Source organism: Marmota monax, unplaced genomic scaffold, assembly GCF_021218885.2.
Source record: "Marmota monax isolate L192 unplaced genomic scaffold, Marmota_monax_Labrador192_F-V1.1 WCK01_AAM20220418_F8-fsc00004, whole genome shotgun sequence".
NCBI lineage: Eukaryota > Metazoa > Chordata > Mammalia > Rodentia > Sciuridae > Marmota > Marmota monax.
Window position 1 is genome coordinate 5,293,280 of NW_026692881.1, and position 27,686 is coordinate 5,320,965.

At 46.7% G+C, this 27,686-nt stretch overlaps 1 protein-coding gene across 2 annotated transcripts in view; it reads right to left on the reverse strand.

Annotated features, from left to right (window-relative positions):
* Grid1 (glutamate ionotropic receptor delta type subunit 1) overlaps window positions 1-27,686 on the reverse strand; it is a 719,927-nt gene that overhangs the window by 480,125 nt on the left and 212,116 nt on the right. For both annotated transcript variants that reach the window (XM_046450257.2, XM_058581047.1), the window contains one exon: window positions 8,020-8,225. In XM_046450257.2, coding sequence (XP_046306213.1) covers window positions 8,020-8,225 — 206 coding nt within the window. The remainder of the gene's footprint in view (window positions 1-8,019; window positions 8,226-27,686) is intronic.

The window sequence follows — 27,686 nt, forward strand, 5'->3', positions numbered from 1 at the left end:
GCATGAGACAGCCCAGCTGAAATTAGTTGATCTGACCCAGGTCTACTGACAAGACTCATGAACGGCAACAAATGTTTCTTGTTTCATCACGTTGAGTTTCCGGATGGCTTGTTACACTGCATTAGCTGACTGATACAGAGGCCTTTTCCTCTCCACGCAGATTGGCAGCTCCACAAGATGGCAAGTGACCAAGATCAAGTTTCTTCTAGCCCCAAGTGAGGGTTCCATTTGGGAGCTACCACATGCAGAGGGCAGCCAACATGGAAGCTGCATGAAACGCACAGTTTTCTGAGATGAGTTCATGACAATTTGGATAGTATCACCTCACCTCTGCCTTTCACAACACTCCCATGCCCTCCTATGGCACTCCCACCATGCTCCCTATCCAGCTCTTCCATCAGAGGCTCCTCAGGCTGAAAGCTCTTGGAGATCTGAGGTACAGAAAGGGTAGCCGAGTTACTTTGGCTATCACAAGTGCCCATTTCCCTTTGTAAGTGCCTTTTCTCAGGCCTCCTGCATCCCCAGCCAAGAGGCTTCTGGGGAGAAACTGACATTTTGCTCAGCTATTTAATGACCTGCAAAGGAAGGAAAGAACCCCAGGTGTCTTCAGGCCCATATTTCAGGTTCATGATCTCTCTCTTTGACCCCAGGAAGGAGCCGACAGTCCTCCTGGACAGCATGAGTGAAGCCTTCAGCATCCCTGAGCACCAAGAATGAGGTGGCATGACTCCAAAGGTAACTCAGAATAGAAGCAGCCCTCAACCAGAGAACAAACACCAGAAAGTCCAGCGGCATTTAGACACTATTCGCCCATGATTGCTAGGATGCTTCTTTGAAATATCAAAAATCAGCGAATAGATAAAGAATAGGTGGCAGCCATCCATAATGAAATTATGGCATATGTTGGTAAATGGATGAAAATGGAGAAGATCATGCTAAGTGTTAAATAAGCCAGACGCAGAAAGTCAAAGGTTAAATGTTTTCTCCCATTATGTGGAAACCAGAGCAAAATAAAGGGGGAGGGGAAGGGAAGGTGGGGGATCCCATGAAAATAGAAGGGAGGTCAGTGGAATAAAGGACAAGGGAAGAGGGATGGGAAAGGGGAGGAACTATAGGAAGAAATTGACAAATTATGCCATGTACATATAAGAATACACCACAGGGAATTTCATTCACAGAGACATATATATATATATATATATCACCAATTTTGCAAACTACAAATAAATAGAAGGAAGACCAGTTAACAAGAGGAACGAGAACAGGGGTGGGAGAAGGGGCAGGAAAGAGAAAGTACTGGGAACTCAAATGGAGCAAATTATATTCCATGCATGTATGGTTATGTCAAAATGAACCCCAATAGTATGTATAACTATAATACACTAAATAAAAACATTTAAAAATTCAAACAGATTTTCTTTCAGAACAGTGTTTTACTGGGGTGTCCCTACTTGCCAGGAGCATTAAGAATGTATGCAGTCGACCTTCTGGGCAGTTGAATTCTAAACAATGTATGGAGGCAGAAGCCAGTGCTCCCGAGAGTCCACCCTTCCTTTATCCATTTGCCAACCATCTTGCCCAAACCCTAAGAAGGTGACTAGAAAAGATGAGCAGGTCCCAGTTCCTGTGCCTAACACTCCCATGTCACAACAGATGAAAGATGCAACAAATGGTCATGTCAAAAGTGACGGGTGCGAGGTTGGCTCTCAGTTGATGTATCAGTGGAGGTGTGTTCAGGTAGCAGCAGGTCCTGAGGATGTGACAATGGAGTGGGACACCAGAGGCCAGCAAGACTAGTACTGCTTAGTCACAGAGGGTATCTCCTGACAACTTCCCCAGCAAACATGGAGCTTGAAATGATGAGCAAGAAGCGAGGGACAGAGAAGGAAGAGGACGAAGTCCTTGTGAAGTCTCCAAACACAGGACCTAATATGATAACTCTCTGTCCTTTTTCCCATCTCAGCCAGGCCCTGAGTTCTGACTGCCTCTCACAGCTGCTGAGCTCCAAACCTGCCAGAATAAACTAGAAAATGTCTCTTCCTTGTGATCTCATTTCTAAAAACTTGCGAGAGAAAAAATGAATTTTTCAGACTGACAGTACTTTTGCTAAAGTGCCAAGGCTTTATAATCTGTAAACAGTAGGATATGATTAAATGCAAATGTGGGGCCATATTTAAGAATTAATCTTCTATAATTAATTAGTAATTGAAAATATTCTGGTAAATGATACTTAAATGACACAGAATTATCCTAGCTTTGAGTGATAAAGTCGTCTGCTAAAAATTTACAGTGTTGGCGTGAGAAATATTTGCATATATCATGTGGGACAACAGAACATGGTGATTACTTAATTTACCTTGGCTATAAATGCAGTAAGAGCATAATCTTTATATTCAAATTATGGGAGGTTCACTCACTGCAGCAGAATCAGAGAAGCAACTGATTTGAAGCCAGGAGGTAACCCAGTTCTGTTAAGGATCAAATTGGCCTCCAGCCATGCTCCATGCCTGCAAAGCCACTCTGGGGAGGCTTACTGGGAGAAACTCCTTCCCACATCGTCCCGTCACTCTCACTACTCTGCTCAGCCTGAGCGAAAGGTGCCACTCACTCCCAGAGCAATGGGAAGCTGTCCTACAGCCGTTCCCCTCCCTGTTCTTTCTCCCATCCTTCTGGTATCTAACTGCAGTGGCACCTGTTGCCACTGTCACTTTGTAACCACCATTTCCTCCCCAGAATTGCAATGCAATGCTTTCCTCAAGCCACTTTGCTACCAGCAATGCTGCTATCCTGCTTGATGTGTGCATACATATTGATGTATGGGTCTGCACTTACACTGTTTGTGTAAGTGTGTGGCAGCCCCCAAAGGACTGTGGCAGTCTCAGAATCTGGTTGTACCAATGTATGTGGATGTTTGATTATATCCTTGGAATATCGTGTGTCCTCCTGTATATGTATGTGTGTGGGCATGTACATGAGTGTGTGCCCAGCTTCCCACACCTGCCTGCACTGCTGCTTACCATAAGTCGGGCTCCCACACACTGTACCCAATTGTCCCCTGCCACACGCACCAGCTAGTCCAGGACCATTCTACCTGAAGGAGCATCCCAGGCCCTGTTCACTGACTTATCTTGGATTAAGGTACATTTATTAGGCAAAATTGAGTTTTCCCAGTTGCAAAGTGTCAAGGCCAATGCCTATGCTGAGAGGTTTCTCTAGGACTTATTGAAAAGCCAAAGACACACACAAGAAAAACTTAACTGCAGGCCTCTCTACTGAAAGTAACAAAATATAAAATATCCATTCATTTATTCCCTCAACAGCCTCTGTGGACCAGGCCTTGTACTGTTCTCAGAAGATAAAATTGGTAAACACCATACAATTCCTGACCCTGAGGGCATCACATGCAGATTGCCCAACATCTACAGGACACACAGAGATGGACAACGCCTGGGTGCTGGGGCAAGGCAGGCTGCATCTGTCACCTGTGAACTGTGAGCAAGAGCAGAAACTCTTCTCCACCAAGTGTACAAACGGTTGAAATTGTCTCATTTTTCCATTCTTTTGTTTCCAGTGAGACAAAAGAAATGGGGAAGGAGAAAAGGAAATGTGGGGGGAAACAAAAAGAAAGAGGGAGGCCAATGAACAGCTAAAGTGGAGGACCACTTTTCACTGAGAGGTGAAAGGTCAAAGTCCTGGAGCTCCCAACAATGCCCACACATACTTGGAGGGGGCCTCAGTAGTCAGGGTCACAGCCTCTCTGCCAACTACTGGGAACACCAAGCAATACATAGCTTTGGTGTGTGGACACAAGTTTCAATGTCACAGCTGGTCTCAGTGAGGAGATACCAATGTTCCTGTCCAGAACTTGATATGATTCCTAATTTGCAAGAGGCACCCATTAAGTACATGCTGGGTGAGTGGAGATTGGATAGATGGATTGAAACAGATGGACAGATGAAAGGATAAACATGATGGACAGCTAACAGACTGATGGGTAAGTACGATTTCTACCAAAAAGCCAAGATAGAGCCTAAGACCAAAACTGACAGTGGACTGAGGTCTCCCCATCAAACCTGACCTGGAGGGAGCAGAAGTAGTAAGATGTATAAACAGTATGCCATTGACCTCTCAGAACCTGAAAAGGACCCAAGAACAAACCAGTCTTGAAGCAGAGATTCCTGGCCCCCAACTAGGGAGCTCTCCCTGCTGCCATCCCAGCCTCAGCTCCAGCCACTCCTGGTCCTGCACACCCACCACTGCTAAGACCCTCTCCCCTACTCCCGCCCTTATCCATATGGTTAGTGAGAGTCATTCCTATAGACCCACCCCGAGTGTCACCTACTCCAGAAAGCTTTCCTGGATTCTCTGGCCACCCTATCTCTTCCTGCCTAGAGGGTATTGCTCCATGCTCAAAGTCTCAGAAGGGCCAGTTCACACTGCTGCCATCACAGGTAAAGACAATATCACAGGTGAGGTTACCGCCCACTGAAGCCTCACTCAGCACCCAGCAGCCCAGAGAAGAACCAATACCTGACAGAGAAGATAATATACCCAACTAGGGTATATTGGGAAAAGCCATTCTCCCTCCAAGGCCAAGGGCAAAGCAGAACAATCCCCACTTAGAAGAAGGGATTCCCCATGACCTGCACCCTCAGGAGCCCTCAAGGGAACCCTATGGTGAGCCCCAGGCCTGGAACAAGGAGACCAGGGCACTGTCACCTCTAAGCCCAGGCTTTGCAAAGGGAGTCTTCAAACCACTTTTTTAAGATGATACATTGATGTGGTGGCTGTTGAGACTGTCAAAAAGACTCAGGAGAAAATGTGGAATTAAGATTGAACAATGGGCAGATCCAGATGGAATCTCCTACAGAAGCCCAGAGAGTCCTCCAATCAAGTCCCAATGCCTCAGTCTGCTATAGCCTGCCTTCCATTCACCACCAAGCCCAGGGTCCCTGAACCTGCCAGCTCCAGCCAGTGTGGCCCTTTGTGAAGTGGGATGACACAGAGGCCAGTGTACCATTTGTCCCCCAGGCCAAGAGTCACCCATAGTGGAAGAATGCATTGGAGACACTGCTCAGAGAAGCAGTTCCCAGTGCAGCAAATTGGCAGACTGGTAGGTCACAATGGAAAGCCATGTCCTTGTCATGAAAGACTTGCTGTTGAAAGTGCCAGCTTAGCAGATTCACATTCAGCAAAATGTAGAAGGCAGATCTGTCTTCCTCACCCAATCCCATTCCACAGGGTTTTTCAGTGGAGAAAGCGCCATTACAGCTGAGAAGGATACAAAACCCACACAGCTATACCATTTCCCATTGGGCACAACATCGACATATTATCCAGGGCTGTGGTGGCCAGGAGTCTGTTTACTTCTTCATAACAGTGTTTTAAGTTTCATAAAATTCAGAATATGCTCTGGTGTTGGGTTACCCTGTGAACATCATCTGTCTTTATCACAACAAAAAGGAAGTTGGATCCGTATGCTCAAGAAGCCCTAACAATGTCCCCAGACAGTGGTGAAGGCTTTGGGAAGGTATGGCATTCCCAATTATCTCCTAGGAGACCTTCTAGGCCAGTCGCTCAGACAGGTCATATTCACCTCCCAAGTCCAGATCGCTTCCCTACCATACTTAATAGATGCAATAAAACTCTTTGGACGTAATACCTGAAAAAACCTCTCTAGACCTTGGCTAGAGGCAACCAAACCATATCTTCCCCCCAGAAAGCCAGCGCAGCTATATGCTACCCACTACAGAAAGTGTAGTACAATGTGTTCTCTGTAGTTACCACCAAAGAGCTCTGGAGCTGGTCAAATCTAGATTCGAATTCTGTTCAATCCCTTAGTGGCAATCTGTATGACTTTAAGCAAGCACTTCTGTTTTGCAGTTTTCTTGTCTGCAAGGTGTACAGATAAGAGAACACACAAAAGGGCCAGGCCCTCGATGGGCATCTGGAAACAATGGCTTCTTCTTCTCCCAATGGCAGGGCAGAGGACTGGCAACCAATATTCTCACCAATGTGAGCCAAACTCAAGAGCAGGAGTGGTTTGCGCTATGCCCAAAGTCCATATGTCATACTTGCCATCAGTCTCCCATCACCCCTCCCAGAGACTTGTCACTCTTGTCTGATATTGAAAATAGATACTCCAGTGCCCCCCCCCAGCCCTGAAGAACCCAGCAACACAAAGGTTTTGCAAACACAGCCTGGGGAATTGGAAAAGGCAGCAGACCAGAGCCAAGCAGAGCGTATCCAGCACTACAGGAGTTTGCATAATTAACTGCTTGGAAATAATGTCTTTAGGGCAATATTGGTTGTGTGTTGAATCCTTCCAGGGCCTGGAAACAAGAAGGGACTGAATTTTTCTCTGGAAGCAAAATGCATGTGTGTGTGTGGTGAAAAAGACAGATGCTTCTCAAAAAAGCTCCATGCCAAGTGTTTAATCATCACTGTCACCTCCTTTATCCCTGATTTACATATGCAGAAACTAAGGCTCCAAAGGTGAGGCAAGTTGGCCAAGGTCACACAAATAGTAAGAGAAGCTGGGACTTGACCCCAAATCTGTTGAACTCCAAAGCCAGTATTCTTTCCACTCCCAAACTTCATGGCAGAACAGAGGAAAGGAGGAAGGGAAGCAAGAAGAGAGGGCAAGGCATTAGCAAGAAGGAGAAGGGAGGAGGCTGGCAAAAGAATTATCAGACAGCATCCCCACAGCATGTGCTGGCTGGGGGCAAAGAGCAAGGAGAAAAGCCATCCCAGGAGCAGACTTTTGCAAATACGCTGCTGGAAACATTCTGAGAAAGGCTGGGCACATTAGCGGTGCTAATCCTAGTCTGCCCATTACTGGACTGAATCACTGCATACAGCAAAATAGGTTCTGGTGAAAATGGAGAGAGCCAACAGGACATCACAACCCAGCTGACCACCAGCGTGATCAGGGGCCCTGATTAGCCAAGAGCGTCAGGGCTGCCGGCCAATTGCACCAAATTAAGCGTTCCCAATTTCAAGTTCTCTGGCAGTGGGCTTCGTGCTGGTTCCTGATGCATGAGGTAGCATTTTGAGTAATAATTAATTAGAGGGGAAAGCAGAATAAGCAAAGCAAAGTACATCAAATGGAATTAATATAATTTTAGCCTTTCTCTTTATTCCACTTTCAATCACAGAAGGCCAGCAAGGTGATTTGGATTGTGTGGAGAAAGGGCAGGGAGCATCCAGCTGTCCTATGACCCATTCAGGGCTCCCCTGCTCCCAGGCACACCCACATCCCCAACATACCCATCCCTGCAAAAACCAACTCAGGCTGGAGAGGGCCCACCAACTAACTGCTCACGGATCACCTCTCTGTCATGAGATCACTGGGGCCAGCACCAATCAGCCAGCTCACTCTAGTTTGGAGTGCTCCAGTTTGTTATCAAATTAATACGTTCTTTATTAAGCTGGTGAGTCCTGTCTTCATTAGAAAGTCCTAACCCCTAAAAGAGGTATTTTAAAACACACATGTGTGAGCACATGCACGCACATGCACACACACACACTGATTAGCCCAAGCACCAAAGAAATAAGCATGCACAAGGTATCATTTGACAATATGCAACAGACACCTCCTCCAGATGCTAACAAATCCACAGCAGACCTGCCCACTTCTGCAGAGAACTAGAAATTTATTTTATCCCTACAGGCTTACACCTGTCAACAAAGAGGAAAATTAAGGGGAGGGGAAAAAAAAAAAAAGCAAACCTGAGTTTTGACTCAGAAATTTCTGACAGTGACTTGTAAGCAAGCTTCCCACCAGCTACGACACAGCCTCTCAGAGCCTGAGAAGGCCTTGGAACACCTGTCGGACCAATCAGCAGCAGAGCCTTGCTCAGGCCAACCCCTGCATGGCCATGTGTTGTAGGCCAACGTCCATGGATTGCCACATCTGTTTTGGCCTACGCGAGAAGGCTGCGCCTTGCAGCTCACCTGTGCCATCCCCTGTGACCCTTGGGGACGTGGCATCTGCAGCCTCAGGCTCCCATGACCTACCTCATTGATGAAGGAGTGCGCCCCCTGCGGGCTGAGCAATAGGATGGCACGGCGCAGCGTGTCCCGGTAGCGATTCAGTTCCTCTGTCTTCATGGTGGTGAAGAGGCTGGTGAATACGTGGCTAATGTTCTTGTCCACCTTTTGCAGAGAAACATCAAGGCCCAGCCGCGAGGCCTGATCCAGAAAGCTTTGGAGCCCACGGATGTCTGAAAGTGGAAGAAGAGGAGGAGGAGGAGAGAATTATCTTTAAGTGGGAAGGGAACTTGAAGGGATTCTAACTCCAGTGCTCCCCTCCTGGGCAATCTACCACCAGAAGCAAGGGTTCAAGTCTGCTACCATGGTCCAGAGAGGCCATGTGCCCAGTGCCCAGCCCAGAATGACTATGTCTATCACCATGGGGAGCCCTTCCTGCCGTTCAAAAAGTCATATGGTTAGAATGCACCAATCATGATCAGCTTCTCTTCTCTCCCTTATGAGCCCAGTTCTGGCAGTTCTGTCCTCTAGGCTATGTGAGCTGGTGGTTCCTGGCCACGACCCCATTTCCCTCCACCTCCTTCTGCTCCTTGCAGTTGAGACCTCTTGACTCAATGGAGTGTTGAGGCCACTGGCCTCCCAAAACAGATATAAAGAGGCTAAAAAAAGCTTATTCTTCTTTTATTCTTTTTTTTTTAGCAGACATATAAGAATTATACTCATTTACAAAGCACAGTATAATGTTTCAGTACATGTAGACATTGTGTAAAAAGCAAATCAGGGCAATTAGAATACCCATTCCCTCATAAATTTATTATTGATTAGTGGTGAGAACATTCAAAATACTCTCATCTATTCAGCAATTTTCAACACAATACTGTCAACCATAGTCACTCTTCTGTGCAACAGAACATCAGAATTTATTCCTCCTATATAACTGCATTTGTACCCACTGATCAATCTCTCTCTCCACTGCTTCTAGTTACACTTCCCAGTCTCTGGGGAACCACAGTTATACTCATTACTTCTATGAGATCAACATTTTTAATTCTACAAGAGTGATATAATGCATTATTTGTTTACTACAACACTAGCCACAAAAAAAAAACAAAACACAGAAGCAACCTAAGTGTCCATCAACTGATGAACAAAGAAATGTGGTAGATATGCACGGTGGAGCACTATTTGATCATAAAAAAGGAGATCCTGACACTGGTGCCAACACAAATAAACCTGAAGGACATTATGTAAAGTAAAATAAACCAGGCACAGAAAGACAAGTACTTCTTAACCAATCAGAGGGTGTGGATATGGCTCAAGGCACCGAACACAAGAGGAACAGGGACATCCCAACTATAAATACTCAGCAGAGCTGTAAACCCCTCCTCTCCTGAGCACCAGCATAGCTCATACCTGTGCATTGTAAGCTGGAGACCATCTCAGCACTAAGCAGCTGCCCACACAGAAACCAGCAGTGGGCTCCTATGGCTGGCACGCAATAGCTTTCTGCGGGTGCTAATGAGAGTTCCTCCCAGATCTTGTCTATCCCATAACATAGCCAGTAAGCCACATGTAGCTATTAAATTTTAATAAATAGGTTGATTTATTAAGTTAATTAAAATGAAAGAAAAATCCATACTTAGTTCCTCAGTCACAGTAGTCACATTTCAAGTACCCAACAGCCAGTCTGGCTGTTGGTTACCATATTGGACAGTGCAGATAGAGATGATATGTGATAGATCATCACAGGAAGTCCTACTGTAGGGCACTGCCTGGAGAAACCATCTTTTAACCAGCATAGTGCAAGTGATGTCCCCAAATATGATAGATCAGCTGCCTCAGGCCCCTGGTAATGTCCTCCCTCCTCCCATGCCTTTTCCCTGGCATCATGAAGACCTCTCCAGTGCTGCTTCTGACTTTAGCCATATGACCTGCCTTGGCCTATGGGACAATTGTAAACTTAGCACGGAGGTTCAAATGAGTATTTGTGCATCTCCATTTTTGCTCTTCAGAACATCCACTACCTTCAGAACATCCTTAAGCTATCCTGCTGAAGGGATGAGCAGACAGAGAGAAGACTCAGACCAGCCCCCAAGCAGTCACCCCCAGCCACATGCCAGCTGAACTCAGACACATGAGTGAGGCCAGAGCAGCTGCCTGACTGAACTATAGACTCATCAAAAATAATAAATGACTCTTGTTCTAAGCCACTAAATTTTGAGATGGTTTGTTTCCCAGCAATAACTAACTGATAAGCCAAGGTCATTGGATGGATTATATCTAGTAGACCTCATGAAAATGTAAATGAAACAGCAAGGTCTATACCTTAAAAAGTCACCCCTCCACAAATTGCCTGTAGCACTATCCACATGGGCTGAGCGTGAGCCAGACCGGGAGTGAAGCCATGTGTCCACAGGAAGCTTCTGCAGCCTTGTCCCTTGCCCAGGACACTAACAGTCTTCACTATCCCCATGACTTAGCTATGACTCAGATCTGAACACAGCTGATAGGACAGATGTGAGGTAGGACACTGAGATGTACCATCTACCAGTTCCTGCTCCTCTGAGCACCTTTGAAGGCCATTGCAAGTCTTTAAAGTGACGAGACTAATCACAGAGTGCCTTTCTGTGTGTTTACAAGACACTTGCACCAAGAAGCCTCATATAGGTTCATAAATCTGGTAGTGCCACCCATGTGATCCTAGGGACCTCAGGAATCATGCCAGCATGGCCAAACTTCTCAGACTGGGGAAGAAGTTCCTTTTAGTCACTTTTCTGAGGACCCCCAGGCTAAAGCATCTCAATGTGGAGGGCTATTTCATTGCCTTAGGGATTAGAAGGTGACAAGAGCAGTGGAAAACATCTAAGGACATACATAGAGGACAAGACCCCTCAGAGCTCTTCGCATGCCCTTGGCTACTGTTTCTGGCTCTTGCTTGGACAGTTCCTAATGGGACTGAGCCATCAGAGAGAGGTTAAGGTCCCGACAGGCAACGGCTGGCTTCTCCCTCCTAGAAATTAGTGATGCCGGCTGAAAGCTCCCAAAGGACCACAGCCCTGGCCGCAATGCCTGCTCCCACCTGACTGAAAAGGTCGGCTCCCAGCCTCCATCCTCTGGAGCTCTTATTCGGCATACTCGGGGAGGGCTTGGAGCAGGTAACCATCAGGAGCACAAGCTAATTTTGCAGTCCCTCTGCCCACTTCCCAAGAATGGAGCCAAGAAAGCCCATTTCTCCAACAAAAGTCATTTTCTCTTTTCTTGCAAGAGACCAAGTTTGCAATGCTACCCTCTTCCACCCACAATAATGCCAGCTCTCTTCTGCTGCTCCCCAAGAAGGAAGAATTTCCCAAGAGAATAGACCAGAGACAGAGCAGGGACAGTGCCCTGGGCTCCCATGGAGTTTTGGACCTGTCCCAGGCCCTTCCTAACAAGCTACCTGTACAGACTAGCCAAGCCTATCCACCATCTTGGGTGTAGCTACCCTCAACAGGCCCACCCCAATTCCACCCGCAGGCAGGGAGCTAACTAGAGCCACATCAAGAATCACATCAGTTCTATCCCAGAAAAGGCATGAGAAGGTAAGTGGCCCCAGATCTCTGAAGCATAAACTGTGGAACAGCTACCAGCAGGGATAGGGAAAAGTTCCCACTGTAAGAATTCTTCTCCCCAGGGAAGGAGGAAGTGCAGGGAACATGGAGAAGCCTATTCCTGTGAGGGATGTGACACAGCAATGCCTCAGGATCTTGACTCCCTCTCCCAGCCCCACTTTTAGACTCTGGAATACCCTGGTCACCAGAAATATTTCCATTCCCAGATTGACAGAGTCCTCCTGCCATGGTCATTCTGCCTTCTATTCTCCAATATTCACCAAGAGCATTCACTGTGGGGCACCTTCCCTGGGTGCTGAAAAACAAAACTGGATGAGAACACAGTGTTCTTGCTGAGGTGGAACTTACATTTCAGGAGCTGAGAACAGACCAGAGTAAACAGTGGGATAAACAGACAATTTCCAATGGTGATAAGAGCCCTAAAGAAAATCCATGTTGGTCTAGAGGAGACTTGGAGCGGGGGAAGTAGAAAAAGGCCCCTCTCAGGAAGCAAAAGTGAGGAGGAGGAGCTCTGGAAACCTCTTAGGGAAGAATATTGCAGATAGAAGAAACAGCACATGGAAAGTCCCAGAATGAGGTGTCTTCAACACCAAATGAAAAGTCTTGCTCACCCCATGGAGAAGCCAAGGAGCAGCAGGCACCAGGGACCACCAGGAGCACAGGAGAGATGGGAATCCCATGCCTGTCCTTCTTCCCCTCGGTAGTTCCATAATGCTAATGCTCTGCATGTCTAGGTGACTTGCCTGTCTCCCCTGAGTCTGGCTCAACATACATCACTCTTATCTAAATCTCAAGTCATTAACAAATGGGGAACCTTCCTCCTCTTTGTTGTCCACTGGTTCTCTAGAGTGTACAGTCCAACCACCCATCCTGAAGCCCTCATCTCTCTGGGCTTCAAGACACTCTATGCTATTTCTCTGCCCACCTACTTTCCAATCTCTCCCTCTCACATGTCCAGCCCTATTCCCAGATCATCCTGGGCTTCCTTCCGAACCACCCACTATGTCCACCCTCCTGTCTCTGAGTGCAACACCACCAGACACATATTTACAGAGGCCCACCATGTTCTAGGCTGGTGGAGGCCTCTCCACTCTTCCTCCTAAACACCTGGTGGCCACCTCCACTCTACCTTCTCAGGTTCACCATCAACTCCTCCCTGGACTTCTGCATCAGCCTGCACCAAGGGGCCCTTGCGTCAGCCTGCTACTGCATTCCACCAGCATGTGTGCTCTGAAGGTCATGTCTGTTCTAATAATATAGCCCATCTCTGACCTTCACCGAACAGCAAAAGTTTATTTAAAAGTTGCCAAGAAAGTAATATCCTTAAAAGCACCAGTCAATCAAACAAACAAACAAAAAGCCTTCAAGAGATGTTATCATATGCTCACAAAATAAACTCAGAGTAACTTAGCTTGGACTGAGAGTCTGGTCCTAAGAGTCTTTTCCCTTTTAGTTTTTGTGCCCCCATCACCACCCTCCAGTACCACCTCCACAAACTAGGCACCCTGAGTTCCAGGTAAAGAAACTCTTTGCTCTTTCCCTGGAGATTCCCCTACACACACTCTACCTGGACACTCCTAGTTTAAAATTTACTAGGAGCTCCATTCCTCCATCAAGATAAAATTCACATCATATTCCCCCCAGGGCCATCTCAGCCCCTCAAGTTGAAATCCAAGACTTCCTCAAATTTAATAGTATAAAGTCTAATAGTCATATAAATGTCTAATAGTAATACATGGGAAGAAGGAACAGGGTCTTCCTCATTTCTCTATCCAACCCAAGGCTCAGCACCCAGCACAGACTCAGGACATTGAGCATTTGTGGAATAGAACTGAACCAAAGCAAACAGCAGCCTGAAAGCCGCTGTGACTTTAGCAACCACGCAATGACGACACATTGGTGGAGGCAAAGTCCTACTAGGCAAGGGAGTGAAGTTGGGAAGTTTCTTCAAAACCTAAGGTTGTCACTGTGACTATCCCTCTATGGCTTTGATAAAAAAATCAGACAGTCACTGGGTATTTTAAATACTTTTTCTGAAAAGTAATTGAAATGAAAGAACACATATCAAATTGCTTCCCCTACGATTTCAATTTCCAAGAAAGGTCCAAGCACTGAGAGTACTTATGAAGAATATTTTACCATCTGTAATGTACATATATATGTATGAAGGCTGCCATCTCACACCCAGAAGGAGTTCACAGTTAGAAGAGTTTGGGGATTATTGGCAAATTTTCCAAAGTCTGAGAAACAATTTTGATTCTACAGATTTTTTTTTTCTTTCTTTCCTATCTGGCTTCCCAAAGATATGCTTTAAGTTTCTTCCCAGATGTAGTTTATCCATCATTCAAGTTCCTTCCTAAGACTCCTGTCCAGGCTCCTTTACCGCTTCGTCTCCTTCCTGCTGCCAACTCCAAATGCCACCATCATTGTCACAGGCCTGGAGCAGCTACAAAAAAACTGGGGTGTGAGGGAGGCTGGGTCTGCAAGTGAGGAAGTGCCCACCATTTCCAAGAAAAGAGATTATAAAGACCCACCTGCTGTGGCTCCAATCACAAGGAACACCCTTGCCCTCTGCCCACAAGTGTCCAGCTACACATTCCCTTGCCCTCCCCTGCGTCCCACCTTTCCCACTCTCCCTCCCTCCCTTCTTCCTTCTCTCCTTCCTTTCACCTTTTCTCTCTTCCTTCCTCAAATGTTTTGCAAGTCCTGCTGTGGGCCAGGCCCTAAGCTGGACGCCTGTATGTTCAAACTTCACACAGGCCTGTCCTCGAGCAACTCTGGTCCCGAGGGTAAGCTCCAAAGCAGGGAGCACCTCCTGTGTCCTGGAATGTGTTCCATTTGCAGAATGTGTTTCATGAATAAATTAATTCATTACAATTAATCCATGAGAGTGATTATGAAAGTCACGCAGAGCATCCAGCAGGCCAGGTCAGCAAAGGGAGGAGCAGGGACGCACAACTGTGGCACATCCAGCATCTTTCAGTAAAATGGGAAGCAGGTCTCTCCCTGTCCAGGGTGACAAGGTGCTCCAGGGCCCAGATAGGGGTTGTCTTCAATGAGCAGGACAGTGGTGACCCAGCATCTCAGCAGCACAGGGCCGCCACTCTGGGAGAGAGGACTCACTGTCAGTGTCACAGTCATGACTGCCCACCACATTCAAGGCAAGTCTGGTCTTGGGGCCTTCCAGAGTGACTTCCTATCCTCCATCTCCCCAAAGCCAATTCCTGGAGATACTACTGTGAGCCCCAGAGCACCCCTATCATATACAAACCACCTACAGACCCCATACCTCAACCTCAACCACCTTTTTTACTATACACAATAGCCAAGATATGGAATCAACCTATGTGTTCATCAGCAGATGAATGGAAAAATAAATCACACACACACAAAAGGGAATACTATTCAGACATATAAAAGAATGAAATCTTGTCATTTGCAATAACATAGATAAGCCTGAGGCACATTATGTTAAGTGCAACAAGCCAGACACAGAAAGACAAATACTATATGATCTCTCTTACACATGTGGAAAAAATTGAACTCACAGAAATAGGGAGTCAGCTGCTAGTTACTAGAGGCTGACGGCTAGGGCAATTGGAAAGATATTGGTCAAAAGACAGAAACTTTCAGTTTTAGACAGGAGGAATAAGTTCAGCAGTTTTATTGTATAAACAATGAGTGTAGTTGAGAACAATATATTGTATATTTGAAAATTGCTAGAAGAGTAGATTTTCAGTGTTCTCCCCACCAAAAAAAAAAGTAAGTATATGAGCTAACACAAATGTAAATTGCTTAATTTAGCCATTGCACGACGTATAACAACTCTTAGCTGTCAAAAAAAAAAAAAAAAAACCACCCTGTTGCATGGTGTCCAGGGATACAAAACTCTGGGAAAGGCATAGAGAAGCAGGCTTTGATCCCACTTCTCCAGAGGCATACAGAATAACCATAGGCATGAATCTGAAACTATCCCTCACTATCTATGCAACCTTGGGCAACAACCTCTCTGAGCCCATTTCTTCATCTTCAAAGCAAAGCTATGGCACCTTGCTCGTAAGAGCCCGCCACCTTCCCATGAGAGGTGCATATTACAGCTGGCACAGTGAAAAAGATGTTCAGTGGCTGTCAGCTCTCTTCCAACCTTCTCATCAGCACAGGGAACGCCCCCAAAAGGGTTCCCAAATGAGCAAATCATCTCCCTTGTTCTAGGGGCTCATCAAGAAAGGAGGTGCCATCCTGACAATTGGATGACACAACAGGAGACTAAAAAGGTCGGCTCTCCCTCCTGTGATAATGGAAATTTCAAAGTTATAAAAGTAGCTGAAGGGGAAGGCCTGTCATTGAAAACTCTCCGAGAAAGGGGACACATTGCTGCCCCTAATGAGGGTCAATAATACCCAGGAACATTCAACTCGCACAGGTTTCAGAACCAGCCACAAAGCCAAGCAAGGATAGCTTCAGGAGAGAGCAAGGGGTCATCTGGATAATTCCTTGTGAACGAAATTATGAGGCACATTCACACACGATCAGACACTGCGGTCCCTGTGTGCACAGTACCCACTCCACCGCCTGGCCATGGAGGCCATCCGTTGATCAGAACACACAGTCTCTCACCGAGCTCTGTTCCCTTCCATTTAAAAAACAAACACAAGGGAAAAACATTTTTAAATAATCAGGCTGGAAGATCGAGATTAAAAACAATTTAAAATAAACGTCTACTCTGGCACTTTGGAAAAAACATACCACGCTGCATTAAGTGCTTTGAATTAAGTAAATTACACCAAGTAACTAATTTACATAATGATCAAGATTTGCATTTTACACATGTTATAATGAAAATGGGTTTATAAAATAATTCTTCACCAACTTCTGTTCTGGGTTGGGTTCCAGTATTTGGAGAAATTTTTGTGGTGTTGATCTGCTACTGTCTTTCATGTTTCAAATCCCTGGATCCTTCAATATTTTTTTTTAATCTACCAGGTCCCTTATTCCCACTGCAATAAATAGTGCCTTTGATTTGCAATTCCCTTCCAACAACTGAGTGGGATTATTTTTTTAAGGAATCTGTACTATGCTAATGATTTTTAGAATTTTCACAAATAAAGTTTGATGTCCCTGTCACCTTTCACTTATGAGGTATATGATATTGATTTTAGCAGCTCTTCCTCCAAGATTTGGAGGCATGATTTTCAAAGTCCTGCTGCTCTGGATGCTGGCATTTCTGAGTGAGGAATCAGCATGGCATTTCCCTACAGGACTGCAAGAGTGGTCCCCTGGGGGCTGTAGCAAGAGCCGACTGGGCTCCAGGTCCTTAGGAGACTGGCCTCGTGAGTCAGGAGGTTACTCTGTGCCTTCAGGTCCTTGTAGCTCACAGGCCAGGAGCCAGAACTCCCTCTCCTGGAGCTGCTGGATGCTCAGATCATCATTTCTTATCTCCCTCTCATGTCCTAGGAGGATCCGCCATCCTATTTTATAGCCAAAGAGGTTGGATCCCTCCACCAAACCAGACAGGAATGACCCACATCTGCTTTGAGGCGGCTCTGGATGTTTTTCTGGATCTCTGTCTAATTTAAATAAAATCCTAAAGCAAACAGAGAATTTCCAAGTGTTTACCCAAACAGCAACATTTGAATTTTCAAGCATCCTCCAAACTGATGCCTTCGCCTTTCGTTAATACTGCAGCAGATGACCTTCTATGGCCATGGTATGGCAGAAGGGATGACGGAAAAATCATAACAGCATACTGTCTGAATGCTTGTGTTCCCCAAAATTCATATGTTAAAATTCTAATCCTGATGGCACTAGGATGTAATCAGGTCATGATTTGCTGCCCCTTTAATGGCATTGCTGTCCTTACAAGAGAGGAAGAGACTTGACTCAAGATCTTTCTCTTTCCACCACTTGAGACACAGTGAGAAAGCCATCTGCAAACCAGGAAGAGGGTTCTCACCAGACACTGGATCCGGCATCTTGATCTTGGACTTCCTAGTCTCCAGAACTCTCAGAAATACATATGTGTTAAGTCACCCGAATAAGATTTTTTTTTTTCTACAGCAGTCTAAGCTGATTAGTATCCAGCACAGGCTTATTAAGATCTAACTTTGTGCCAGGCACTATGCTAAGTCATTTGCATATGCTGTCTTATTAATCCCCATGATAGTCTTGTGTCTTGCCTGAGGTTATTCAACCAGAAAGAGACAGAACCGGAGTTCAAGCCCAGGGCCTTGAATCCAGAGCCTTGACTCCAGAGCCAAGTCATTCTAAGCCAGAGTTACCTGGGAAGGAAACAGGCCCACAGACCTGATGTTGTACAGATGCTGAGCTAGAAACCCTACATGCCCACTTCATCTGAGCCCAAGCACTACTAGGGAATTACCAGATTTTGCCCATTTTGCAGATTAGTCACTGGCTCAGAACAGAGCTGGGATGCAACCCCAGATCTGTCCTCTGCAAGAGGAGCTGCCCTCTGTGCTGCACTAAGGAGTGGGGACTCCACGCCAGGCCTCCAGAGTAGCCATACCAAGCACATGGAGCTACAGAAAGACCACACAACACATGCTGGTCAAATGCTGGAGTCTAGCTTTTAAGAATAGCAAGAAGATGAAAATGTGGCACATGCAATTACCAGCTGCTAATTTGCAATCAGTATTAATAACTGACATTACACAATGAAATGTAGCATCTTCATTGGTTCTTTAAATTATAAAGAAGGAAAAACTCATGCTATTAGAAACAGTAGCCCTGGCCGGGATGACTTGGAAGCAACCCTGGGCTGGATTGTACCTCTGCAGACCTGCCCAGCAGGCTGTCGCCTACCCACTCAGCAGGTCCTCCCGATCCTTGGAACCACCAGTATCCCAGGTGGTAGTGGTGGGGGTGCCCTATTCACTGCCCAGAACGCCTACCTCCCAAGTAACAATATTTTGGGACTGGCCACATTCACTCCCTCTCAGGTTTTCTCCAACCCCCTGTCTGGTACCCAATCAGTCCATGCTTTGTGGTGCTCCCAAGACAGATCAGACACTGGGGCTCAATAGAATACAGTCAAGCAAGCAGTATTTGAAAACATTCTACAGATAGAAGAAAATATGTGCAAAGGGGTCTGTTTATCCAGAAAATGTGGGGTACCTTCAGAGAGCTTGGAGTTGGACTTTGCAGGATGAAAAGGGACCCTGCATACAGACAAGACAGGGAGGAGTACTTCAGACCAAGAGGACATCAGGATCAGAGGCCTCATGGGACCGAGTGATCCATCTAGGGGACCCGCAGGTGGTTCTGTGTGGGCATGAGGGTGCAGGGCCTGGTGTGCACTCTAGAAGGATGGCCATGGTGGCATCTCTGGACAGGAGAGGTGTCAGAGTGGTCTGCTAAGCAACTGAGACCGAGCCTGCATCTCTAGCTGCCCCAAACCCACAACTCCTGCCCAGGTCTCTGAGGCAAAGGAAAGTTTGGCAGCAGCAATCAATGGAATCAGCCCTGAAGCCCCGTTCTGTACCAAAGGACCCCCCTTCCAAGGCCAGAGCTGTGCAGACCAAGCTGCTGCAGCCTGCTCTTAACAGAGGCCATTTCAAGGAAGGTCTCTGTCTCCTGCATGAAGAAAGAGCATGGGCTTGGAGACTGATACACAGGTGATGGGCTCCTCCCGGCTCTTAAGCTCCAAGCCTCAGCCACTACCTCTGTAAGACGGGCAGTAAGGCCTTCTAACAAGAGGACCATTGTGAGGAGCAAGCTGGATGCTGACAGATGCAAAATACCTGGGAGGAAACTCAAGTGTGGGGAGGGCTCAAAACAAGAGGCCCCACCCTCTCCAGTGACCCTCCTGCATCATGCCAACCCTGGCACAGGAGGCTCTGTCTTCACAGCCTTCGGTTGACCTCATGACAAGTGTTCTTTAACTTATGTATATAATTTACATAATTACTCTGATATTTACTCAGGTTTAATTTGTTTCCTCTGGAACCTGCCTTTGAGGAAGCGGTGCCAACCAGAGGCAGGAGTAAAGACTCAGCAAGGGATTCACAGGTGCCATCCACCGCCCCTCGCTGGGGGCCTCCCAAGTGCCACTGCTGCAACATGACCCCACTCTGCCTGGGCTCAAGAGCACCACAGAGCCTCAGACCTGCCTGGGCCAAATGAGGTGCATCGATGCCCTCGAAGACCTTACAGTAGAGGGGGAAAGGCAGGTGAACACCCTCCCCAGGGACAGCACTCCCTGCACCAGACAGGGGGGGCTGTGCCAGCACAAGTGAGGCAGGAGATCTCTGATCACTGTGAGCCAGAGAAGGAGACATCAGGCTGCTCTGGGGTCAAGCAGATTGTGCCGGTATCCACAGAGGTCAGCAGGCATGACGGTGGCATTGCCACCCCTTATTGCAGCAGAGGGAAGGGCAGAAATGTTGTCAAGATGAAATGAGAGTTCAAGGTAGATTACACCAGGGAGGACAGAAAGAATGGGTTGGACTTTGAAAAATTCATTCGGCAGTTCTGTGAGAAGGCAAAGGCCTGGAGGCCATAGCAAACCAGGGCTGTGTCCCAGGCAGGACCCAGGAGCCCAAGTCCTGGTGGATAGGAGCCCTCAAGGGAACACAAGGCAGTTTTGGCTGCAGAGAAGGAAGGGGCAAAGAGTGACATGTGTTGGGTCATGCCTGCCTGAGCCAGAGGGTAAAGAACAAGGGCAGAGGGCTGATGGCAGAGGACTCCACCTGGGAACACAGAGGCTCAGTCCCAGGGACAACGCATGGTGCCAATCCCCCCACCCCACCTAGCACTGTTTGTGCACACACACTCACATGCATGTGTTCATACACGCTCATGTGCATGCTCACATTCACTCACATTCATGGTCATGTCCACATTTACTCACACACGCGTACACACACTCATTCACATTCTCACGTACTCACATTCACTGCCACACACACACATTGACACACACACACGGTGTGCTAGAGTCAATGTGCATCACCTCATGAGAACCCACTGGTAAATTTTCAGGAACTGTGGGAGTTAATTATTGAAGAGTGCCACTATAAATTAAATTATACAAACCTACGATTAAAGAAATTATTTTACAAACTTGATAAATACACAAAGCTCAGCACTTCCTAATTATTTTCCTGCAATTAATAATATCTATGCTCTGAGGATATTCTGAAGCACAACGTGATGTTTGTCATTTCTCTTCCCAAAGCCATGTCCAGTGACATCACCTCACTCAAAAACAGCTATGGCAGGAGCCTTTACACCGTGGAAATCAGCAAATCGGGACTTTGTTTTTCTTGGAGACCAGTTTTCTAAACATTTACTAGCATACCACTGCTCACAAAACACACAGCCATCACATCCCCTGCCCTCCCCACACACATAGATCACCATCTCTCAGCATCTGCAAGGACTGGTTCCACGATCTCCTCAGACCAGAATCCTTGAATGTTCTGGTCCCTTTTATAAAATGGTGTTGTATTTGCATATAACCCATGCCCAGCCTCCAGTATATTTTAAAACATCTCTAGATGGCTTGTAATACCTAATACAATGTCAATGCTGTGAAAATTGTTGCACTGTATTGTTTAGGGAAAACCAACAAGAAAAAAGTGTACATACTCAGCACAGAACACAATTTTTGTTCAATTATTTTTTAATCACAGTTAGTTAAATCTGTTGATGCAGAACCGGCAGATACAGAGAGCTGATTGGACATATGTGCACACACTCATACACTCATGCCCTTCTGACACACACGCGCGCACACACACACTTGCATTCACACATGTATACACAACTTCACACTCTCCTACCCATGAACCAGCACTTTATCTCCCTTAACATCACCCAGATCATCAGAACCACATCCACACTCTGAAGGAGAAGGGAGGCTGCTCTGAGGCTGCAGGGTGTACACCTCGCTTTTCCCCGCTTCCCCCGACCCTCTGTTGGCCCTGGGGAGCAATTCCCTGGGGCTGCCACCCAACACTGCTCTGGAAGCAGAACTTCCACACCTCACTTTGGCCATTGGAAAGCAAGACCGTGGCCGGCAAAGGACAGTATTAATCAGGTTGGTGGTCAGCAGAGGCTGGGAGCTCTATAGTATGACATAACTACATGCCCCAGTCCAGGCAGCAAGGCCATTCTGGAAGCAAACACAGGTGTCCAAGGGCCCCACATAGCCCCCCTTTCCAAATATTCCTGCTAAATCCCCAAATTAAACCCCCATCTATATTAATTAAGGAGCCAGGATCTGCAGGCCTAATGGTGCTGCCGGCCCATCCATCACAAGCTAGTTACCTCCTGCCAGAACCTCTTGGGCCAGATTACAAATGGGATGTGGGGAGGGGGCCGGGGAGGCAGGATATCATCCTGAAATATAATTTGAACTTTCCTTCCAAAATACCATCCCCAGGCTGATCCATCACAAGCTGTACCCGCCCGGGCCCGCCACAAGTGAGGGCTAGACGGCAGGGCCATCCATCACTGGCCGCCAGAAGGCCCTGGAAATGCCAGAGCTGCTCTTGTGCTCTGAGGAGGATGCAAACAACTGGACTAATAGTATGATCAATGCCAGGAGGTGGGCCACAGGGCAGGACATGGTTGGTGGGGTCATCACCACCCCTGATACCCTCCTCCCAAGAGCAGGTATCCTTCCCACCAGGACTCAGGGTTAGTAGAATGCAGGAGTGAGTCCCCACTTATTAGGCACTTTGGGTTTGCAGTGCCCACATGCTTTTATTTATTTCCTCCTCACAGCAAGCCTGTGAAAGCAGGGTATGTTTTCCTGTTCTATGGTTAAGAAAACGGGCCCAGAAAGCTTAGGAATTCAAGTGATAGTCTGGCTGGAGAGTGAAACCAACAGAACATTGTGCCCCACAGACCACAACCCATGCCCCAGTCTCCAGGAGGGTCCCTGACTTCTGTGCTGGTCTCAATATCCAAGAAGATCTATCCCAGCAGCCATAGGCATCTCAAGACTGTGGCACAGGATCCTAAGCATCTTGTTCACCATGATATATCCTGGCACATGGTAGCAGCTCAATAAAGTCACACGCAGAAAATGTTGAATTAACTAATAAAAGAATCCCTCATCTAGAAGAAGCAGCTCAAGTCCAATGAGAGCCCACTGGGTTGATGCAAAAGCCCACTCCAGAGCCGATTTGTGCAAACTGAAGAGGTTAGGGCTGGCAGGTTTGCCATCTGGGCTAGCCAAGAGCACAAGCCTCTGCCCACTGCAGCCTCTGCAGGAGCCACAACTGTGACGCGCACCCCGGTAGTGGACCAGGCATCACGCGAAGCCCTGTGTACTCCCTGTCTCCTTGACTGGCCCCATTTAATAATAATTATATTATTATCTCCATTTTACAAATGGTGAAGTTGAGATTCAGAGGGGAAAGTGCCAACGCCACAGTTCAAGCTCAAGTTCTTCTGACTCCAAACCCCTGCCCTCCACCTCTCCAACGTATGGGAACATGCCTGGAGTAAAGAAGCCCCTCATTGTTGTTAGCCCTCTTCACTTTCCAGGAAAACCAATAATCAAAAATAAATCCACACTCGGCCAGATGCCCACTTCCCAAGGCAGCACCACAGGCTGCACAGTTTGCTGAAGGCTGGGAAACGCCCTAAAGAAGGCACCACCCCAGGCTGCAGCCCAAGGCTCAGTGCCCACATGTGGGGCTCAGCCGGGCAAGTGGGAGGTCGGCCCGCCACTTTTCCAGGCAGTGGGACGTAGCCTCTGCTCAGGGCACCCCATGGGCTCTTTCATAACCCACAGCTGCCTTTTTCACCGACTTCACAAGAGCAATTGGAGATGTAGATTCAGATTCTGAGTCAAAGTTTTCATGGAGATTATAGTGATTTCCAGTTTAGAAGGAAATGAGCACCCCAGAAAGCGGTTAGAATTAATTTTGGAGTAGCAATAAAACTCTGTTAGGAATGAAATATGAGCAGTTTATCACAAGCCCTGTCACTGGGAGAAAAGAGAGATCCAATTGTCTGTCGGTTGGCACAGGTTCCCAGGGCGGTCGGAGGTGTCCAAAGCTCTCTGGTGGAAGTCCCCCCTGCTCATCTCCACTCCTCTGCCCTTTCCACTGACTATATACATCAGCACTAAAACCAGAAGACAGGTTAATAGTCCTCAGGACTCTCCCGTGGAGGTAGGGGAGAAGGAGGATGGAAAGGGAGGGAGAGAGGGGGTTCATGACTCTCCAGCTAAAGATCCACAGCAAGATGCATGCTGAGGAAGGATGGAGAGGCAGGAAACATCAGAGAAATGAGGATGGATACAATCAATCATGCTGATAGGCAGGAAGAAGTCCCCCAGACACCCAGGGCATGGTCCAGCCCCTGCTCTGACCTCAGGCTCCTCCTGAGGCAGGAGATCAGAACCAGAGAACACTGAGCATGTGGTGGCCTACCAACTTGAATCAGGATTTTAGTGATGGAGACCAGCATAGAATCTCAAGAAAGAGATGGGAAGTGTTATAGGTTGGACGTGAAGTGTCCCCCAAAAGCTCAAGTATGAGACAATGCAAGAAGGTTTAGAGGAGAAAGGATTGGATTATGAGAGCCTTAACCCAATGAGTGAATTCACCCCCTCATGAGATTAACTGAGTGGTAACTGAAGGAGGGCAGGGTGTGCCTGGAGGAGGTGACCACTGGTGGCATGCCTTTGGGGTATATATTTTGTATATGGCAAGTGGAGTCTCTCTCTTATCATCATGTGAGTTGCTTCCATTTACCATATTCTTCTGCCATCTTGTACTGCCTTACCTTGAGCCCTGAGGAATGGAGCCAGCTGTTTATGAACTGAGACCTCTGAAACCATGAGCCTCCAAATAAACATTTCCTCATTTAAAATTGCTCTGGTCTTTTAATCACAGCAACTAAAAAGCTAAGACAGGAGGTGATTGCCAAAATACTTGTAGTCATGGAGGATTTAGGAATCAGCACACCAGCCCCTTCTATGGCCTACCAGCCTCTTTTCAATATCCTCCAGTCCTATGGCTTCAAGTACCTTCTACACTTGAACTACATCACTATCTTGGACTCTGCCAGGAGTTCCAGCCCTACCCATTCACTTGGAAATAGACATTTTAAACTTAATCTAGCCAAAGTAGGACTCTTTGTTATCATTCCCCAATCAGCTCTGCTCCATATCTGTGTGAGTCAGCTTTCTATTACTAATAACAAAAGACCTGAGAAATTAACTTATTAACAAAGCTTTTAACTTATTTAAAAAGATTTATTTTGGTTCACACTTTTGGAGGTTACCATCCATGATTAGTTGGCCCTGGTGCTTTGGCTGAGGAAGCACATCATGTCAAGAGAGCATGGAGGAGCAAAGCCACTCACTTCATGGCCAGAAAGCAAGAGAGAACAAGGAAGAGACCAGGGTCCCACAATCCCCACTGAGGACATGCCCCCGATGACCTAAAGACACCCCCCCCCCACAGGCCCAACCTCTTAAAGATTCCACCACCTCCCAAGAATGCAACACTGGGGATTAACCCTTGAGAGATGCTTAAGATCCAAACTACAGCACCATTCAAGTAAACATCACAAACCATCCATTACTCAGACCAAAAGCCTAAGAGTCTTCCTGGAAATCTCCCATTTCCTCTCTCCTCACTTAAAATCCATAAGACACCCTAAATCCAATCTTTCTTGCTATCACCACTGCTGGTCCACACCACCACTCCTACCCCAGCCGAGACTATTTTGACAAACTCTTGCATAGCCTTCCTACCTCCACCCTTACCCGCCTTCAGTCTATCCAAACGGCAGAGATCCTTTTCTAAACACGAAGCAGACAGAGTCTCTTAAATACCCACTAGTACTTCTGTAGCATGCTTAAAATAAAATCCCATTTCCTCACCGAGGACCTAGGGGACTTGGCATGACTAGCCTGACTTGCTCTCTAACCCAACTGCTTTTTCTTTCTCCTTCCCCACCCTGCAGCCTCAAAGCTCTTCTTTCTCCGTTTTCAATGTGCCAAGTTCAATGCCACATCAGAGAACTCACATTTCCTAGTGTCCCTCTACTAGAAAACCATTCCCTAGATTGTTACCTCACTGCTTCCTTTGATGAGTTATCATTCAAATATCACTACCCCAGCAGGACTTTCCTGAGCTGCCAGGAGGCCCCTCTCCATCCCAACTGGTGACTCCACACAATGCCCCGTTCCTTTCCTAACACTTCTCCTCTCCTGAAATGATCATCTTTATGGATCTGTTCCCACATCTGATTTCCCATTCTTTTCCCTAACCCAGAACAGTGCCTGACATAGAGTAGATGCTCACCAAATATGAGTCGTGGCCCCAGTAAAACGTAGGGGCAGCACTCCGTAGTGAGGGTAATCCACACTCAGAGCTAGACTGTCCTGGGCTTAAAAGCCAGTTAGCTCAGCTCTTCCTAACCATGTGACCTTGTGCAAATCAGTTCCAACCTTCCTAAGCATTCATTTTCTCATCTGTAAGATGAGAATAATAATACTTACTTTGAGGTGTAGCAACCCCTGGATTAAACAAATAGTAAATATAAAGTGCTTTGAATGAGCTTACAAATGCTCAGTGTTGTTATTAATAACAAATGGGTCTGGATATGGTTTCCCTGCCAAGGTTTATGTGCCAGAAGCTTGGGGTGCAGTATGGCAGTGTTGAAGTGGTGGAACCTCTAGGAGGTGGGGCCTGGTGGACGGTGATTAGGTCAGGAGGCCACCACCCTCAGACAGATTAATGCCTTCATGCAGGAGTAATTCAGGTCTCCTGGAACTGGAGCAGTGCCTTTAAGAATGGGAGTTAGTGAGTCTGAGCCGTCTCAGCTCCCTCTCTCACCAGGAGAGCTCTCTCACATGAACTCCCACGACATGACACCATCTGCCATATTGTGACACAGCTAGAGGGCCCTTGCCAAGCACTGGTGACATGCTCTTTGGACTTTCTCACCAAAACTACAAGGATAGCCCTCTAGTGATAGAGTTTACCACATGAAGTTCAAGAGGCCAGAATCATAAGGCAACATCATCAAATCAACCTCTTTTCTTATACGTTACCCAGCATGAGGTGTTTTGTTACAGCATCACAAAACAAACTAAGACAAATAACAATGTGATAATAGCTATATAACAGTGGGAATTAGAAAAAGAATATGTGAGCAGGGGAAAAGGAAATAAATGTTACCTACAGTGAGACTCCACCACACAGTAAGCCATGTGATCAAGGATCACAGAGATGAAGATATGTGAGCACTGCCTACCTGGAGTAAGGAAGGGGTCAGATGTGGCGATAGCTGTGTCAAGTGGCAAAAATAAGAACTTTATTAGCAGCACATGAAAACACTATGAAAGAATGCCCCGCCTTTGTGGAAGATGTAAGCAGGGAAAGAGACAGGAAATAGATGTATAGCCTGCTACCTACCCAGAACATTCCTCTTCTCCCAGGAATAACTCACTGAGGAGACATTCCCCAACAAGAACATTCTGTTGTCATTCAATCTTGCTGTTCTGATGGGAGCTGCCATCCATAGCAGCCAGTTTCCCATGGGCCAGAAGAAGTCACATGATCCAGTCAGACCAATTAGAGCCTTTCTCCGATGTTTTTTTTTTCCCAAAAGGGAACAACAAAGGTAGTCCTCTAGTGACAAATTTACAACATGAAGCCCAAGAGACCAGAACTTCCATGTTTCTTGCCCTATGGAAGGAATTCGTCAATCTGACAAAGTAGAAACAAAGGAGAAGAAAGCTTTGGCCATATATGAGTCCTCAGCTTAAGAGACCCAAATGTCCAGATACCACAGGTCCTTTGGCAAAAAGCTCAAATTGGGTTTCTGGCACTGACTGCCAAAAGAGAATAGCAAGAGCCAAAGCACAGGAGCAAGAAAATGTGTAACTTATGATGAGTAGTGTTATGTGGTGGCTGATGGAGAGAAGAATGTCAGAAGAGACTTCTAGAACAAGTCAAATACAAATGATCTCAACCCTTAAGGGATAGAATGATAGGTTTGTGCCAGATTCCCCAGATGAGAGGGAGCCCCTAAAGTTGGGGAAGCACACAAACAGGGCTGGGTCAGCAGAAGTGGATTGGGTAGGGCTCTGAC